Raw genomic sequence first — 18,391 nt, 5'->3', positions numbered from 1 at the left:
GAAAACTTTTTTTCTTATGATAAAAATGAAAAACGATTTGGAGCTGATCCATCGCGTGTGGTCTGTATTATTGCTGTGCGTCTATGAATCCAATTCTGATGAAGAAGTGAGTTTATCGGTTCTGGCCATATAATGGAAAATCGGTTTGCTAAAACAGCGTTAAAATTTCTTCGACTAAGTTTTCAGGGTCAATTCCTTTGAAAAAGGTCGGTTTTGTACGAAACAATTGAACGTTTTGCTGTAAGAAGAGAAACACTTGAAAAAACACTTTTATTTCATCACAAATGGTTACTTTAATCCGTTAACCAGTTATTTTTTTTAGAAAACTTGTGGACAAATTAGAACAGGCGGAAACCACAATGAAAGTGAAAGATACAGCAAGTTTTAAATTATATTTTGTTTCAAACCTTTAAACAACAACCTTCACATATAATCATTATAGAAGGCTCAGAAAAAGAATGAGCACATGCATGACAAAAACCCAAATAACAAACGAAAACCCTCATTTACAAAATGGTGTAATTTTTGTAGACAAAATGAACACAGTATAGCCGATTTTGACAAAAACAACAAATTAAATCCAATTGACCACCACGATATTAGATACTCAGAATGAATGACAATTTTATCGATACATGAAAAAAATCGGAGCTTACCGAATGAAAAAGTTATAGAGTAGTAAAAGTTCGGGAAAACCACTACCGCACAAGTATCATTACAACAGATCACAATCGCCATGCAATAATAAGTTTCGAGGAACAGGTTCAGATATAAGAACATCCAATTATAACACACAAAACAGATATAGCCCGTCTAATAGCCACAAAAGCCAAAACAGAAATAATTAACCACGATCAACTTCAAACAGAGTTTATGATTCAAAGCACAACAAAAGTCAATCAAACAGATATAGTCGAAATGGAAACTACCGTTCCTGAAGCTACGCAATTAACCGCAAAAAAACTATTCGACCGTTAGAAAAAATACTCAAACAATCATCTTAATAGAGGAAAAAAACATTGATAATGAGAAAGTTCTAATAAAAATAGAAATAGAAGTGATAGATATAAAAAGATATCATCCTGATATTTTTCTAAATCACCTCATCAAAGTAATTCACAGAGTTCACATCGGCCATATCAAAATCATAGGAGCAACACACCAAAACACCAACGGCAAAAAAAATTGAACACAAACTTAACTTGAAACAACTACTGACCCCCCCCCCCAGGAATCAAACCAAATAAAACAACGGAACACCATTTAAATCATGTATACTGTAATAATTGAAACAATACAGACGACAGTGATACCGAAACTACACGAATGATCAGCTTGCTATAAATTGAACTTAAAGATGAAACTCTCGTTCACTCAGGCTATTTTCAAAATGACTAACTTATTAGGAAAGAAGATGGGTTAGGCAGAAGTCATTTTACTGATAAACTGCCCATGCGACAACAGATAACAAATCAACAAAGTATCAGTCACATATTTGAAAAGACAACTACTACAACAACTCTATAAAAAAGAAAAGTTTTGATGTTCACACTTTTACAGAAAGTCACAAAAATCATTCAAAAAATCATGACACCCAAACTTCGAAATAGATTTCTTGATTGATTTAGGAGTAGAATCAAACATCATAAACATACATACATAGGATCAAATTCAGGCAGTCAACCCAAATAAGTTACTCTAAGGTACAACAAGCAAGTTAGCAACAGCACAATGTACAAAATTGCAAGTTTATGGAAAAGTCAAAACCTACCTACAAACAATGAAAACTATCGAAGAACTGAAACTTCTAACAAAAGGTTTGAAGATTTTTTCTCATCACATATATGAGAAAGAGAGAAAACACTTGAAACCTTTCATTGAATAAACGTATAACGTTCTAGCAAATCAAACACATCAGAATAATGAGAATCAGATCACACAAAAGCTACATATCTCTATCCTTGAGTTCAGAGAAGTTCACAAATTTTTTCTCGTATTAATGTGGAAATACACTTATATAAAAGATTGCCACATAAAACTACAAGTCTTTCAGGATTTTTAGGATAAGGTGAAACAAACGCTCTACTACAACCAACGGAACAAAAACATACAGAGTAAATAATACATCAAGGTTATCACATATTTTTCAATCTGCTTTGCTCAATGAAGATTTAGCTATCAATAAAATAACTGATGAATCAAAACGGAAAAACAACTACTTAATGAAATTGCAACACATTAAACTTACTTTTCAAACATCAAAATACACACCAGAAGAACAAAACTTTCTACCTTAATCTTTCAACTTTCACAAATAAACCAAGATGAATTTGAGCAATTAGCGAATTAATTGTTCAAAGACCTCAACATATTTGCCACATCAAAATTTGATTTTGGAAACATTTATTCTTAAATACATCTTCCACTAAAACTAGATGTTATTTTTAAGAAACCACGCGCGAGTAAAATAATTACATAATTACACGATAATTGAAAAGTCTTCTAGAAATACTTTAAAAAAACGAGATAATCAGAAAACAACAAACAAAAAACTACACATATATAAAACCGCTGATCGTTTTTGCAAAAATAGAACTTCTGAAAACTGTACTCGATGCAAGATATATAGCCTCACTTACGGAAGAATCAAAAGGCAATTGGCCGAGAGAAATATTCCAAGTATTACTGACAAATATCAATGACACAAAATACACTAAAGCTAAAAAGAAGAGTGCATATAACCAAATGCTTCTAGACGAGCAGTCACGACGCTTGACACTACTAGTTATCGGTAATTAACAATATGAAGTCAACCGATTATTCTATGGAATATCATTATATATATCATTATTGTATTACTGTAAACGACGGAACAATAATCAGACTCTTAAAAATATGAACCAACCCTACTTTAGCAATCATGGAATGTTAAAATCCAAAACGTTCTTGGAATGTCAAACTTTTTCAGTAGATATTTATTTAAAACTCAACCAGATCTTTTCATAACAATTTACGTTAACAGAATAATTTTGAAATGGACAATTAAAAATCAAAAAAAAATTGATGTAATTTAAAAAACGGAAGTGAGCAAACTTCACACACTTTTCCCAATTCTAACCAGCCGCTTCATCTATGATGCATCCAATTATGGAAAATGCGCAGATCTTTTACAATCTCATCAAGGAACAATTAAAATTAATCTCATTTCCGCATTTTCAAAATTATTCACTCAAGCAGAATTAAGACTCTCAAACTATTGTGGTAGTTACAGCTAGTTTTTATTCCATGATAAAGTATGAAAATTTAATCCTTGGTTCCAAGCATCTAAAACTCTTATTCCTTGACCATAAACAAATAAAAGATCTTTTTCATCAAAACTCAAGTTTAAATCATAAAATATAGAGATTTCACTTAATCGTGACGAATTTTGTCATACTCAACAGAACCTTGATAGCACAAAACACCTTGTCCTACTATATACTGAAATACACCACCAGAACTAGTGGCACGAAAACTACTGTTAAATTTCCACAAAACATAGAGTTTTTCTTGCAAGAGATTGAAACTCGCCCTGATTAAAATGCAAATATGCAGTATAAATTGACTCATTTAAAAAAAGTTTGCAATTTTGAATAACTATACCAATTTTAGAATGTAAAATCAAACTTTATGAAGTAGACTTATTAGATAAAAACATTCAAAGCTATCCCATATTCTTCATGGATGAAAAACGACCCGAAATGAAACAACATAAACAAATTTTACGGAGAGAAAAATTTTTCCACTTTTACAATAAAACAAGACTTAACTGATAGATTCATTGTTTCAAGTTTTTTAAATACAAATGAAGATAAACAATCTTCAATTTTTTGACATAACGGACTCCATTGACAATTTTTTTCAACACATTTGAAAATACAAAATTTTTTTTTACAAATTACAGCTAAATTAACAACTGACTTGCTTACAAAGATACCAACACTTACACCCCGTTATTCGCCAAGAGAAGGTTTTTTCGAAAATTTAATAACACATCTATAAAAGCGCAAAAAAAAGAAATTCAGAATTTTTTAATACCAAAAATTAGCACCCTGTTCACCTTTAAATTTAATTTTATTAAATTGTACGAACATGCTCGACAAATACAAAAAGACATATAGGTTAAGAAAAAAGGTATAAAAGTTTTATACAAAATTTTCATTTCTCAAATGAAAAATATGGATCAAAATACTTTGTAACGACTGTCTCTTAAACGAAGTTTTTCCACATCAGAGACAAAGAGTAGAAAAACAAGGTTTCGAAAGACAAAGTTTATATTTCAATCACCGATCATCATGTGACCCAAAAAGCCCAAGTTTATATATCAGGGTAATTGTAGACGCTCCTACTAATTATGAAAATTTAAACCAACTGCAACATTTATGCATACTTTGCATATACAGCACTTCACGAACACCTGATATCAAAAATCGGACTACCCGAAAATTTTGTCGCAAACAATGGCCTTGAGTTTATAAATAATTAAATTAAAACCTAATGCCATCAATAAAATATAGAACACAATCCACGAAATCCACAAACTAATGAAACACAAACCAATATCGTTAACAGTAACTGCTATGAAAGAAATATAAGGATTTTGTAAAACCATCAAAAGATTCATTTTGTTACAATTTACCACCACATACACACGATGATGACCGTTTTCACCATTTAATTTTTAAAATTAGCTTCCGGTGCATATACTGAATGACTTTTAGAAGAAAAAAAAACATTATGAAAACGACCCTACCAGATCATAAAAATCAACCGATGTCACATACAAAACTCTAGATCAAAATAAAAAAAGTTAAAACTACAGGGAAATATTCTTTTACCATATCACCCATAGCAACACGCTCTCCGAGAACAAACTCAACTATAATCCTTTACTGGAATTCACATTGTTGAATCTCCATCGGTTACAAATCATACAAACTATCAAAAAAACTCAACCACACAACAAGAAGCAAAAGAAAAACTACAAAAAACACAAAACTACAACAAGCTAGACCTAAGTCAACTACAGAAAAAAATTGTTAGTTACAACGAAATAAATACCCGAAATATAAGAAAAATCATCTCAACGACAAACTTCTAGACTCCAAAATCAACCTAGAAAAAACCATCAAACAATTATTCACGATAGAAAAATCTAAAAAAAGAATTGCACAATCCACTCAGACAAAAGAAGGAATAAAAAACCTATCTGTGACTTGATTAACTAACATCAAAAATCTCATCACTCATCTGATGACAAAATAAAAGTATTCATTTTCAATTCTTTTTTTTTTACAATTTGTATACATTTTAATTTTCAAGTCTAGTTCTGAGAAATAGAGCAAAATAAAATTGACCAATCAGAGCGTTTCTCAATTTCACAATCTTTCATTTGCCAGCACCGTTTAATTAAAAATCACGTTGTTAATTTGAATAAGAACTGTCACTGGAATTTTAAGAACTCCGGGTCAAAAATAAGCACGACCATGACATTTGACATTTCAAACAATCATCACCTTAAAATTGCAACCCCTTTTGACAACCCTGAACAATATCAATAAGATCAGATAAAACGTTACCTCTCTTTTACCAAGAAAATATCCAAATAAGTCAAAAACAAAAAATTATAAATGAGTTAGTCAAACCACTAAAATCTCACAAAAACCCACCGTTTACCCAATAAACAAAAACAAAATTAGCATTTTGTTTTCGAAACCTTCAGACTTTTTTCAATTTGTCAATTTCCAACCCCCCTGACAAAATTCAATAAACAAATTCGACCTTGCCAAAACTAAACTAAGAAACTTCAAGATAATCATTTTCCGAATGCTCACATTCAAACCTGTCTCCACAACCCTCAACAATTTTTCTTTCATTTTTTCAAAGTCATGTTTCAAACCTTTGATATTGAAATATTAATAACTAACCAATCATGATCCATGACTGAACGTTACGATGAATTGTAAAGCTGAAACTTTTCTTAGTTTCAGTCAGAGAAACAATTTCAAACATTGAAACCAATTGCTTTCTTATCTCCTCTAATCTCGCGATAAACCCGTATATCTCTAGATCTATTGAGATTGAGAAATAAAAGATACAAGAGTAAGACTAGTAATTTTAGCAGACTGAGGAGGTATACGAACCTATTCGGCCGAAAAAAAGAGAGCGTAACGAGCAGACGGTTCACCCTTATCCGAAGTTACTCTATGAAAAGGGCGCCCCGAACCTAAACTCATGAGTAATGAGCAACTTTGACTGTTTGCTTATGGAATTTTTTTGGCAGTGTTATGGTTGAAAACATTGTTTCGGTTGCCCGAGTATGGGCAAGTATAAATCTACATTGCATGTACTCAAACGAATGTGCATGCTATCAAATGAAATGATGGCGCTTGCGAAGCAATGCAGAAGATGTTTCTATTATCAATCCGTTAACCCTCCTCAATATGTTTTACTAGGAAAAAAGTCTGGGCAGTTTTGCTCAACTCAGATTTTTAGAAAAGCAAAAGTTTCTTGCTAAAAACCTAATAGGGAATTGACTTTAGAGACAAAACTAATTTTTGTTGTTTTTGTTCCACAATTAACATCATGTTAATGCAGGTGCTGGCACCCCTCAGTCGTATGAAGATGCGGAGATGTGGCTGCTAATTGCGGCAGACGATGGGAACCCGAGTGCCTCCATCAGAGCTCAGACCACACTTGGGTTATTCTACTGTCAGAGCGAGTTCATCGACTACAAAAAGGTCGCACTCACAGAAACAGCTGAAATTTACTTTCGCACTAGTACTTTTTTGGTTCTCAAGGAAGCTGCATTTTTCAGGCATTTTTCTGGCACAACGAGGCTTGTGGAAATGGGAGCTTAGAATCACAAGGTCAGTTAATTCATAGTCAAAAAATTCTTGTATTGGAAGGTTTCGATGGTTTAAAATTATTCCATGACAGTTTCAATCCTAGGGCGCAGAAACTCCGTTTTGCTATCTTACTATATCTATATGACTAACCTTTGCTCACAATGATTTATGATCTAGATTGGCTTAACTGGTCATTTACTTATGACTTTTTGGGTAGCTTTAAAGTTTTTCACCAAGAAAACTTATAAAATAACCTAATATTAAATGTAAGATTATGTCCGAGGTGGCTCACTCAAAGATTAATTTCAGATAAGGTGCTGTTCGTCACGCGATCTAATTTTTGGCCGGATAAATTTGTGCAACTTCTTAGTCTAATCGTACTCCTATATCTCCTAGTCTCAATAGATCTAGTGTATACTGGTACTTGCGAGCTAGCTATCTAGAACTTCTTCCAAAGGAGAACAACTGTAGTCTAAATTATATTCAAATTGCTCCGGTGCTTAAACTACGAGTCGGATTATTGTCAGCGTTAGTTATGGGTCATGATTGGTTAGTGAAAGATAGTTTTATCAATAATATAATTAGTTAGAAACACTAGTTTTAAAATGGTTCCACCAATCCGGGGTTTAGAGAGTTTTAGTTTTCAAATTATTTATCGTAGGATGGATGGAGAGACATCTTGAATATTCGGAGTAGTTTTCTTTTGAAGGAGTGACTGCGTGAAGGAAGGAGAGGTATAGTTCTCTTCATAGAGAGAAGAAGGGCAGTTGTTCGTAATTAAGAAGTGGGTCTCGTTTTATCCTAGATCTTCTCGAGTGACCGTGTCAAGATTTCAGATTGATGCAATGATGTTTTGATTTTGCTAAGCTAGAGCGAGACTACGGGCAAGATGGAGTTTGAGTTCTCTGTGTGGAGCGCCAAGTGACTAGGATCTGTACGAAAAGTCCACATCGAGTTGGCCATTGTTCTTCTGCAACGGGTACCTTTGCTGTGATATTGGGTCCAAATTTAAATCCTGTGAGGGTTGTGTCTACGGCAACAAACCAATAGATTTACCACTCCAGAGTCGGAATGTCATCGAATTTTCATCTCACTTTGCTGCTCGTTCTTTTTGCCCTGAGAATTCTTTTACATTGCATATTTATGACTAGATCTTTTTAGTGAGATCAGTTTTAGTTTGATATTTATTAGTTATTTTAGCAAAGCGTTTTTATTTTAGTTTCGGTTATTTTGAAGAGTTGCTCACCCTGGACCCACTCTTATCAAAAATTGAAGATCGGGGTCGTAGCACTTGATGGATGCCTGTACTTCGAGCGACGTCGTTCTGGTGGGTTAGGCCAGAAGGGGATAAGTAGTTCAGTCTCCTTCAGCAGAGTCTCTTTTTGTGATCAACTTTTGTTAAATTTTATCAGACGTTATTATCTTCTTAGTTTTTGGTTGTATCCTTATATCAAAAACAGATTTTTGTCTTTTGGGTTTTTTTGACATTTTGGTGTTTATAGTATTTTCAATAAAACTTGAAAGTGCGTTTCAAAAGAAATATATTCAGTTTTTATCTGGGTTTAGTTTGGTCATGAAGTACCATGGAACTTTCTAACAAATGCGGTGGTTTTGTGATGTTGGTAAGCTGCGTTGGTTAGTTTAAGCTCAAGGATAACTATTCTAACCGGGTTAAGGTGAGGTTGAAAACGCATAGAAATAAGTTGGAGTTCTTATCAGTTAGAGTGGAAACTTGAAATTCATTTATTCAACAAATCATTGTGGCCGAATTACTCGAATTTGGCGAATAGAGGACACAAATTGTGGTTAATTAAATGAAAATTTTTTTTATTTTATAAAAGAAGCACACATTAAAAAGGTAGCTATCTTTAATTTATTTGTAACATTAAATTACTACTTCGAATTTCTGATTTTTAATACGGAATTTTTAAGTTATTGCATTCATTTGCTATTAAATTTATTACACTTGCAAAATTCAGTTTTATTGTTAAATTAATATTTTTAAAAATTGTGATTTGATAAAGAGTTTGTGATTTTTTGCTTGGATTTTAATCTTTTGGATGAATGACTGTTGAAATCGAAAAAAAAAATGTGAAAAACACGTGTAATAGTGTTGTGTGTTTCGTTTTTTTTGTTAGTGATAATAACAAAATTCATACATACGAGGGTTCCGTTTCTGGGGAAAAAATTCATGAGGAAGTTAGTTTTGATAGTGTCAGAATTTATTAAAAGCATGCGGATTACGTTTTTTGTGCATAGCAGATGCCAAAGAAGTTCAAGCGCTCTCATAATTTTTACATCTTCGGTTAGTGTTGAAAACTCATGATTTGTGTTTTGGATTAGGTTATAAAGTTTGTGATTAAATATCTTAGCGTGAATGGGTTCGCGCAGGGTTATTTTAATGGGCATTATATGTTCGTGGGGAATTATGATTGGACGGGCGTCGTCAGTTGGAAAAGTGTTGGTCAGTGGGCAATATATAAATCGGACGGGATCATAGTTACGGAGGGTGCCGTGCAAGTTAGTGGGTTTTTGCAATAAGTGAAATTTAAGAATTATGGATATGATGGGTGCTCTCAGGTAAAAAAATTAAGCGATGAAGTGGGTTACGGGCTGGTGAATTGGTTACATAATGTTTTTGTATGCGTTAATAAAAGGTGTACATGTGAGTTAGTTAAATCTTTAGCTTGAATTCGTTTGAGCAATGAATGTCTCTTTCCTTTGGTGTAAGTAAAGGAAATGTTAGTGCGAAATGGTAAAAGTTATTGAAAAATGGCTCGTAAGCTTTTGTGTTTGTTAGTGCGCGAGCGATTTTGTTATCAAATTTCTTATAAACGCAATCTAGGTGGAATGTATGTGGCCAATGATGGCCAGAGTGGGAACTAGCGCATTTTTATCAACAAATATGTTCAGTTGGTTTTCATTGTCGGTACTATAGTATGTATATTGGGGGGGGGGGGAATGGTATGTTGCAAATTAAAAACTGTGGGGTATTCGTGTGTTTAGGGTGATGGGAGTATAATTAGGATAAACGTGGGCGACTATTAAGGAATTGAGGTGTAGTGTTAGATTGCTTTCGTTAATCTCTTTTTTCTTGTGGATGCAATATGAAAAGAAGGGGTTGAGGATTCGAATGTTGAGTCTGAGTATGTTAGCTGGTGAAATGTCAATGCGTTATTTGTATTATGAAGGTGTTGTTGTTGGGTTTTGAAGTTATCTAGTTCATGCTCAAGTTGATTTTCTGTGATAGGGCTGGTTGAGTCGGGTTCGTTACTTGACAAAGGTGAAAATATAAGGGAGCGTCACTATGTGAAGAAGGGGAGGAAGAGATTTCATTAGGAGGCGGGAAAACTACGGATTGGAAAAGTGGTTGAGAAACTTTATAGGGCTGGGTTCGGAGTCTAGGAATTTGTCGGGGTTTCTACATCAGAGTTATTAAAATTAGAAATGGTGTTTAAAACTCTTTGGTTTGAGTCGTCTGAATCCATGCAGGTTGAGTTTGAAGTGAAACTGGGTAGGATAGAAGAGGTGAGATTTGAGAGAGAAATACGGGAGGAACGGCGTTGGAGATTCGATGAATGGGAAAGGGAAAGCTTGGGGATCCAATCTATCGGCTAAATAGATGACCGTCTGGGGAAGGAAAATTTATTGTGTCTGGTTTTTCTGCAAATTGTTCATTTGTGTCTTCAGAAATTGGTTGATAGAGTGTTATGTGAGATATTGGACTTCATTGGAAAATACTACCTTGAGATGTATGATCAGTGGTTACTAGTGTGTTCCTATGAATTTTGGGACTAAAGATTAAAGGCGATTTTTATATAGACTGTGTATATGGGGTGCTGCTGTAGGTGTTGAGTTTGTATTGTCTCGTGGACTGTCGTATGTTTTTGGTTGGGTAACTAATTTTTTGTTATATTCGCTAATCTGAGCGTCAAGAAGGACTTTATTAATTGAGGTGATAAATATTCCAAAACATCCTGCGAACAAAATGCTTACAAGGCTTGCTTGTCTATTGACTTGAGCATGTATTGCAGTTGTGTTATAGAATTCGAAATTTGTGTCTTCAAAAATTTATTGTGTCTGGTTTCTCTTTCCCTTGTGTTAATAGGGGAAAGAGAAATTCAGTAAAGTTAAACTTTGCGTATAACATAGTCAAAACTTCTAAGATATAGTAGAGTCATCCTCGAAAAACCATGGGTTTGTTTTTAGTATTTACAAAACTAGATAATATTTGGTGAGAAATCCTGTGGACGGTGTTTTTCACCGTTAAGATAAACGTGGTCTTTCATATCTTTAAAGACAATGCGTTATTTGTATTATGAAGGTGTTGTTGCTGGGCTTTGAAGTTATCTAGTTCATGCTCAAATTGATTTTCTGTGAGTCGGGTTCGTTACTTGACAAAGGTGAAAAGATAAGGGAGCGTCACTATATGAAAAGGGAGAGGAAGAGATTTCATTAGGAGGCGGGAAAACTATGGATTGGAAAAGTGGTTGAGAAACTTTGTAGGGCTGGGTTCGGAGTCTAGGAAATTGTCGGGGTTTCTATATCAAAGTTATCAAAATTAGAAATGGTGTTAAAAACTCTTTGGTTTGAGTCGTCCGAATCCATTCATGGTGAGTTTGAAGTGAACCTGGGTAGGATAGAAGAGATGAGCTTTGAGAGTGAAATGCGGGAGAAACGGCGTTGGAGATTCGATAAATGGGAAAGGGAAAGCTTGAGGGATCCGATCTATCGGCTAAATAGATGACCGTCTGGGGAACGAAAATTTATTGTGTCTGGTTATTCTGCAAATTCTTCATTTGTGTCTTCAAAAACTGGTTGATAGAGTGTTATGTGAGATATTGGACTTCATTGGAAAATAGTACCTTGAGATGTATGATCAGTGGGTACTAGTGTGTTCCTATGAATTTTGGGACTAAAGATTAAAGGCGATTTTTATATAGACTGTGTATATGGGGTGCTGCTGTAGGTGTTGAGTTTGTATTGTCTCGTGGACTGTCGTATGTTTTTGGTTGCGTAACTAATTTTTTGTTATATTCGCTAATCTGAGCGTCAAGAAGGACTTTATTAATTGAGGTAATAAATATTCCAAAAAATCCTGCGAACAAAATGCGTACAAGGCTTGCTTGTCTTTTGACTTGAGCATGTATTGCAGTTGTGTTATAGAATTCGAAATTTGTGTCTTCAAAAATTTATTGTGTCTGGTTTCTCTTTCCCTTGTGTTAATAGGGGAAAGAGAAAATCAGTAAAATTAAACTTTGCGTATAACATAGTCAAAACTTCTAAGATATAGTAGCGTCATCCTCGAAAAACTATGGGTTTGTTTTTAGTATTTACAAAACTAGATAATATTTGGTGAAATATCCTGTGGACGGTATTTTTCACCGTTAAGATAAACGTGGTCTTTCATATCTTTAAAGTCAATGCGTTATTTGTATTATGAAGGTGTTAGTGCTGGGTTTTGAAGTTATCTAGTTCATGCTCAAATTGATTTTCTGTGATGGGGCTGGGTAAGTCGGGTTCGTTACTTGACAAAGGTGAAAAGATAAGGGAGCGTCACTATATGAAAAGGGAGAGGAAGAGATTTCAATAGGAGGCGGGAAAACTATGGATTGGAAAATTGGTTGAGAAACTTTGTAGGGCTGGGTTCGGAGCCTAGGAATTTGTCGGGGTTTCTATATCAGAGTTATCAAAATTAGAAATGGTGTTAAAAACTCTTTGGTTTGAGTCGTCCGAATCCATTCATGGTGAGTTTGAAGTGAACCTGGGTAGGATAGAAGAGATGAGCTTTGAGAGTGAAATGCGGGAGAAACGGCGTTGGAGATTCGATGAATGGGAAAGGGAAAGCTTGAGGGATCCGATCTATCGGCTAAATAGATGACCGTCTGGGGAACGAAAATTTATTGTGTCTGGTTATTCTGCAAATTGTTCATTTGTGTCTTCAAAAACTGGTTGATATAGTGTTATGTGAGATATTGGACTTCATTGGAAAATAGTACCTTGAGATGTATGATCAGTGGGTACTAGTGTGTTCCTATGAATTTTGGGACTAAAGATTAAAGGCGATTTTTATATAGACTGTGTAGATGAGGTGCTGCTGTAGGTGTTGAGTTTGTATTGTCTCGTGGACTGTCATATGTTTTTGGTTGGGTAGCTAATTTTTTGTTATATTCGCTAAACTGAGCGTCAAGAAGGACTTGCGAACAAAAAGCGTACAAGGCTTGCTTGTCTATTGACTTGAGCATGTATTGCACTTGTGTTATAGAACTCGAAATTTGTGTCTTCAAAAATTTATTGTGTCTGGTTTCTCTTTCCCTTGTCTTAATAAGGGAAAGAGAAATTCAGTAAAACTAAACTTTGCGTATAACATATTCAGTCCTTCTAAGATATGGTAGAGTCATCCTAGAAAAACTAGATTCACAAAACTAGATAATATTTGGTGAAATATCCTGTGGACGGTATTCTTCACCGTTAAGATAAACGTGGTCTTTCATATCTTATAGTAACCGCTACGGTCGTGTCTATAGATATCGAAGAAGCGTGCTGTTTCAGCTAGTTTTCGTACATTTTGTTCGATTGATTGTTTTTGTACTGTAAATTGTTGTGTTCGAATGTGATGATTTATGTCGATTCTCGAGTAAATGTCTATTGTTTTTAGGCTTATGTTTGGTTTATGAGCAATTGCGCGCGCGTATACTCTCGGGTGAAAAGTTTTTAAGGGTGACATTAAAGCTGTACTACGTTATCCCTCTTTTCAGATCCACACGGGACAGCAGTTTTCCAAAAATATGTGCGTCCTGGTAGTGTTTCTACAAAGTGCACTTTTTTCATAAAATATAGGGATTCGCTGGTATCATTTTTGTCTTAAAAAACATATAGTGATGAAGTTTTCTGAGTGCAGGTGTAACACCAAAGAATGCTTTCTCCATAGTCAATGAAATTGGAGCAGTTGTCTGATAATATGCAACCTCCGTGGGTTTTTTAAATACTGCTTAAGCGACTGATTGAGATATTTGTCTTCTTTCGAGTTCACATAAATGGAGAGTGATCTTTCTTGAAAAATTTTATTTTTTGTTTTATCTACTTTCATATCAAGATGAATCTCGTAGTGGATTGCGCCAAAGTAAGTGTTTTTCGTTAGTGAAAGTTCTTCTAGTTCTTCTTTTAGTTCTTCTAGTTCTTTAGTGAAAGTTCTTCTTTTATAATACGTGAGAGATCTAGAGTGGTCGATGATGGGGATGAGGGTATATTGAAGTGAGATTTCGATTTCGTGGGAGGTAAATAATTTGTCTGTCTATTGTAGTTGTTAAATTCTGGTTTTGGCTTGTTGGAGTGTTGGCTCGTAATGTGGTTCACTTAGGGGTGCTTGACGAATGACTGGTATTAAAGGTTTAGATAAAAGTGGTCGTTTTTCTTCGAACGTGTATGGATTTGGTGTAAATGAGATACGTGCTGATGTTTGGTGTTGATTTGTCTGGCTTGATGTGGGTGTTTACGGTGTTGTCGCGGGATCTTGGGATAAAGTGGGTCCTTCTTAAAGTGGGGATTCCTTCTAAATGGGGTGTGGATTAGCAAATTTGAAACATCGTTGCATACCTTGATTCACTTAGAATTGTTTTCTTTAAAAAATTCTTCTGTAAAAATGATTTAAAAAATTGTTGCGAATGTGAAGGTGATTTTTACTTTCTTAAAGCATTAGAGAATTGTTTAAATTAGGCAAACAAGAAAGGTGAGGTACTATTTGTGAAATTGTTTAAGTTACATACCTGAATCGATGGTCAATGATTTTAAGAGAGAGAGGTAGATTTTTTTGGGAAAATAAAATTTTTTTAAAAAAGCTGCCAAAAACTAGAAAAAGGAGAATCGCAATTTCGAAAAAGTCAATGATGAGATAAAATGAAGTTTTAAAAGTGTTGAAAAAATTGGTAGAAGAGTTGAAATGATTATTTAAATTTGTTAAACTGAGTTGGAAAGAAACATTTAAAAAAGGATATGTTTCGTCGAAATATTTTTTAATTTTTGGAAGTGGGATCCCAGAGTGGGCGAATTTATTTTGACAAATGGGTTGTTAATGGAGAGTTTTTGGTGAAGGGAAGTCTGGGTGTTTTGGGTGTTAACTTCCTAGTTCTTGTTGTTACTTATTGGATGGTTAGGGGTTTTTCGGAGTTATCAAGTCTTTATGCTAAATGATTATGTTGAATTTTGTCTTATGGCATATTTAATTTTTTTGAAGACATGCGGGGTATAAACTAAGACAATATTGTTTTTTTTTGTTTTGATTGATAAAAGAGGGTTGCAACTTTTTGATTTGTTTTTAAAGTGTCAAATATCAAAGTACTGCTTATTTTCGACCTGGAGGTCTTTAAATTTTAGTTTTAGATCTAGTTCAAGTTGGAGATATATCGGCTTAATATAGTGGTGGAGCTTGAAAATAAATGCGGTGAGATCAAACCTTTTTGATTGGCTGATTTTGAACTACTTAATTAAAGAGCGAAAATGATTGTTTTTATTTAGACTTTTTTATATTCTAGTAAGAAAATGATGGGTGTATCTATTTAATCAAGGGGGTTTCCGAAACTCTACTTTCTTTAGTATTATAGATTGCGGAATAAGGGTTTTGTTTTCTTTTCTTGGTTGATTTCTAAGACGAGATGATTGACGTTGTTTGGGTTTTTTTTTATTTCCGGTATTAGAAGTTTCTCCTGGAGTTTACGATGATTTTGAACCATTCGAATTATTTGAATTCTTTGAAATACTTGAACTATTTATCGTTGTTTTAGAACAATATGTTTTTGGGAGTTTTCGGTGGTTTCGTTTTGAGTTTTCTCAGGCGTTGGTGATAAAGGACTGAAGTTTTGTGATTGCTGTTGTAGTATTTTTCTATAGTGTTTCCAAGATTTTTTAGTCCCCTGTGAAGGTGTATAATTGTACTGTTTCGCGAAATGCGTATTCTTTTGGGTAGTATGGTAAAAGGTTATTTCGTTGTTGTTATTTTCATTTTTTATGTTGGCCGATAAGTTTATATGTGACATCTGTAGAATTTTTGATCATTTGAAATGGTATGTGAAATGGAGATTTTTTTTGAATTATAAAGTTTGGGATGGAAACAAATTTTCCCATTTTTTGGTTGAATGACGGTGTAATTCTTGAACTGATTTGAGTTTGAAAATTTTGTCTTTGCAATAATTTTTGTGCAATTTTTGATGAACTTCATTAGGTTTTTGTCTCTGTTTAAAATCCATTCTGTATGTGTACCAGGGTCTTGTTTCAAAATTTTTGGATGGTGAAAATGATTTATCTGATGGTGAATTGTGACAAACTGAATGTTTAGTAGTTTGACAGTAACCTTGTGCGTTTTTTGATGAGTTTGCTGTGAAAATTATTGGTTCACTTGTTCTTTGATTAAAAATCATTTCATACGGCGATAGTCCAAATGTTGTTGTGATTTGAGAGTCATATGTTTATGGGAACATTTTTTTACCCCTGTTGAACATTCGGTCATCATCTCCATTTATTATACATCTGAGGTTTTCTTGTAGTGAGCGTTTCAACTTTTCAACTAGTCCATTTGTCCATGGGGCATGCAATGTTTATGTTCAATATTATAAAAAGGACATAATGTAATGATTTGATTATTTATTTTTTCTGTGCCATGGTCTATAGCAAGGGTTTCTATGCTATCCAGTGTTCGTAAATCGTTGTGTAAGCATAATAAGTATTACAAGGAGGTACAGTAATGAGTGCTACATAATATTTAAATGCATCAACAATACCGTTAAATACAAATTTGCTTGGGAGGCGCTTGCTATAGGGCCTTTGGTGTTAGTCAAAATTCTGTGATTGAATTACTTACTTTGTCGTTTAAAGTCTTGTTTTTTCACTAATTGCTTTTGGTGCGGGAAAGGTTTGTTATAATGCCATATTGTGGAATCATTGCAAAAGTGTTATCCAAACTGGTGCATTTGGAAACTAAAAGTTTTGAGTGTAATTTGAACATGCTTTTTTCTGAACATGCATGTCCTTTTGTATACAATGAGTGTGAAAGGTGAAATGCAATTAGGGATTAAGCTTAGTGGTAGACAAGGTACCTTCGCGTCTTGTGAGTGGTTTTCTAGGAGGTCAGTTTTTTATTTTATTCTTGTAATGTTAAATTTACAGAAATATCGGAAAAAGATTTTATTTTCGATTTTTGTGATATGGGTTTTGTGATATTTTGTTTTTTATTTGAGCCAAAGATTAGGTTGTCGGATGACAGCGTCAAAATTTTGATTACTTTTTAAAATCCTAAGTGTCATTGTTTCTGTATTTGGAAGAAAAAAATTTTAATTCTTCTTTTGAAAGGGATATATTGGCTAAGGTGTGTTGTAATTTAACTTTCCTATTGATCGCATTTGATTTGAGTAAAATTGGGAGGGCCTGGCAAAGTTATGGTTTCTCTGAGATTTTGCTTTTCGATTAGTGGCAATGATTTATCGCGTTGTGATTTTGTTTATGTGTTTTTTGTTGTCTACTATTTTTCAACGATGATGAATATGGCATTGGCTTAAATGTAATTTTTTCTACTAAATCTACTTCATAGTGATTTTTTTTGACAATGGAGATATAATAGAAAATGTTCGAAGGTGTTTATTTGTTTTGCGTCAGAGTCCGTTCTTACTGCATAATTACATTATAATCGTGGCGATGTTGCGTCTTTTGCGAGAAAGAGTTTTTTATTCTGTGGTAAACTGATATTTATTGTGTTCTTAGTTCAGGTAGTGTGTTACGACTGAGAGTATCTGGTAAGGCAAGGTTTTTGCTTGCTGTCCCAACTATGTGTAGGTTTTAGATCGGTGAATAAAACTGCTGGATTTTTTGATCCAAGAATTAAAAATTCATATTCTTGTAATGTTTATATCTTGGTTGTACATTCTCTAAAGAGAATAGAGAGTCTGACTTCTGCTTGTGTAAAAATTCTAAACTTTGGAGATATTGGGTTCAGTTTGTTTGTACTTTTATGTGATTACAAAAATGCTGCGCCAATTCCAAAGTTGAAAGCATTGCACATAGCGTAGAATGGTTCATCTGGATATGGAATTGTCTTTGAGACGGTTCTGTGAGGATGGTTTTTATGTCGTCAAAGCATTTTTGTTGTTCTATTGTCTATGATGTTCGATGGTGGTTGAAGTACAAGGATTGCATCGATTCACGATTTTAAGGATTGATTCTGGTGCCTTCAATAATGTGTCCAAGGATATTTACACGAGGAAAGAAAAAATGTGATTTATCTGTGGCTGTTTTCCTGTTTTCTTTTTACAAGGTTTGGTGATATTTATCTAAAAATTTAATTGTTTCGTGCTTTGTTAGTGCTTGTTTTAAAACAGCGTCTAAATACGTAATAAAAACTTTGCTGAGAACTAGTGGTATAAAGGTTCTTCTCACAGAAGCTGAAAAAAGCTGCTGGTTTTATGGATATACCATAGAACTGTCTATTGAGTTCGCATTGTTGATTTCCATTATTAAAT

General features: G+C 33.9%; 2 protein-coding genes across 2 annotated transcripts in view; both read left to right on the top strand.

Annotated features, from left to right (window-relative positions):
• LOC134842828 (uncharacterized) overlaps positions 1-18,391 on the top strand; it is a 554,076-nt gene that overhangs the window by 166,857 nt on the left and 368,828 nt on the right. The window lies entirely within an intron of this gene.
• The window catches only part of LOC134842830 (LRP2-binding protein-like), a 47,548-nt gene that overhangs the window by 5,093 nt on the left and 24,064 nt on the right, over positions 1-18,391 (top strand). Inside the window, exons 3-4 of the mRNA XM_063859329.1 lie at positions 6,637-6,779; positions 6,857-6,908. Coding sequence (XP_063715399.1) covers positions 6,637-6,779; positions 6,857-6,908 — 195 coding nt within the window. The remainder of the gene's footprint in view (positions 1-6,636; positions 6,780-6,856; positions 6,909-18,391) is intronic.

Source organism: Symsagittifera roscoffensis, chromosome 3, assembly GCF_963678635.1.
Source record: "Symsagittifera roscoffensis chromosome 3, txSymRosc1.1, whole genome shotgun sequence".
NCBI classification, from domain to species: Eukaryota; Metazoa; Xenacoelomorpha; order Acoela; family Convolutidae; genus Symsagittifera; species Symsagittifera roscoffensis.
This window is presented reverse-complemented; position numbering and strand designations above follow the sequence as displayed.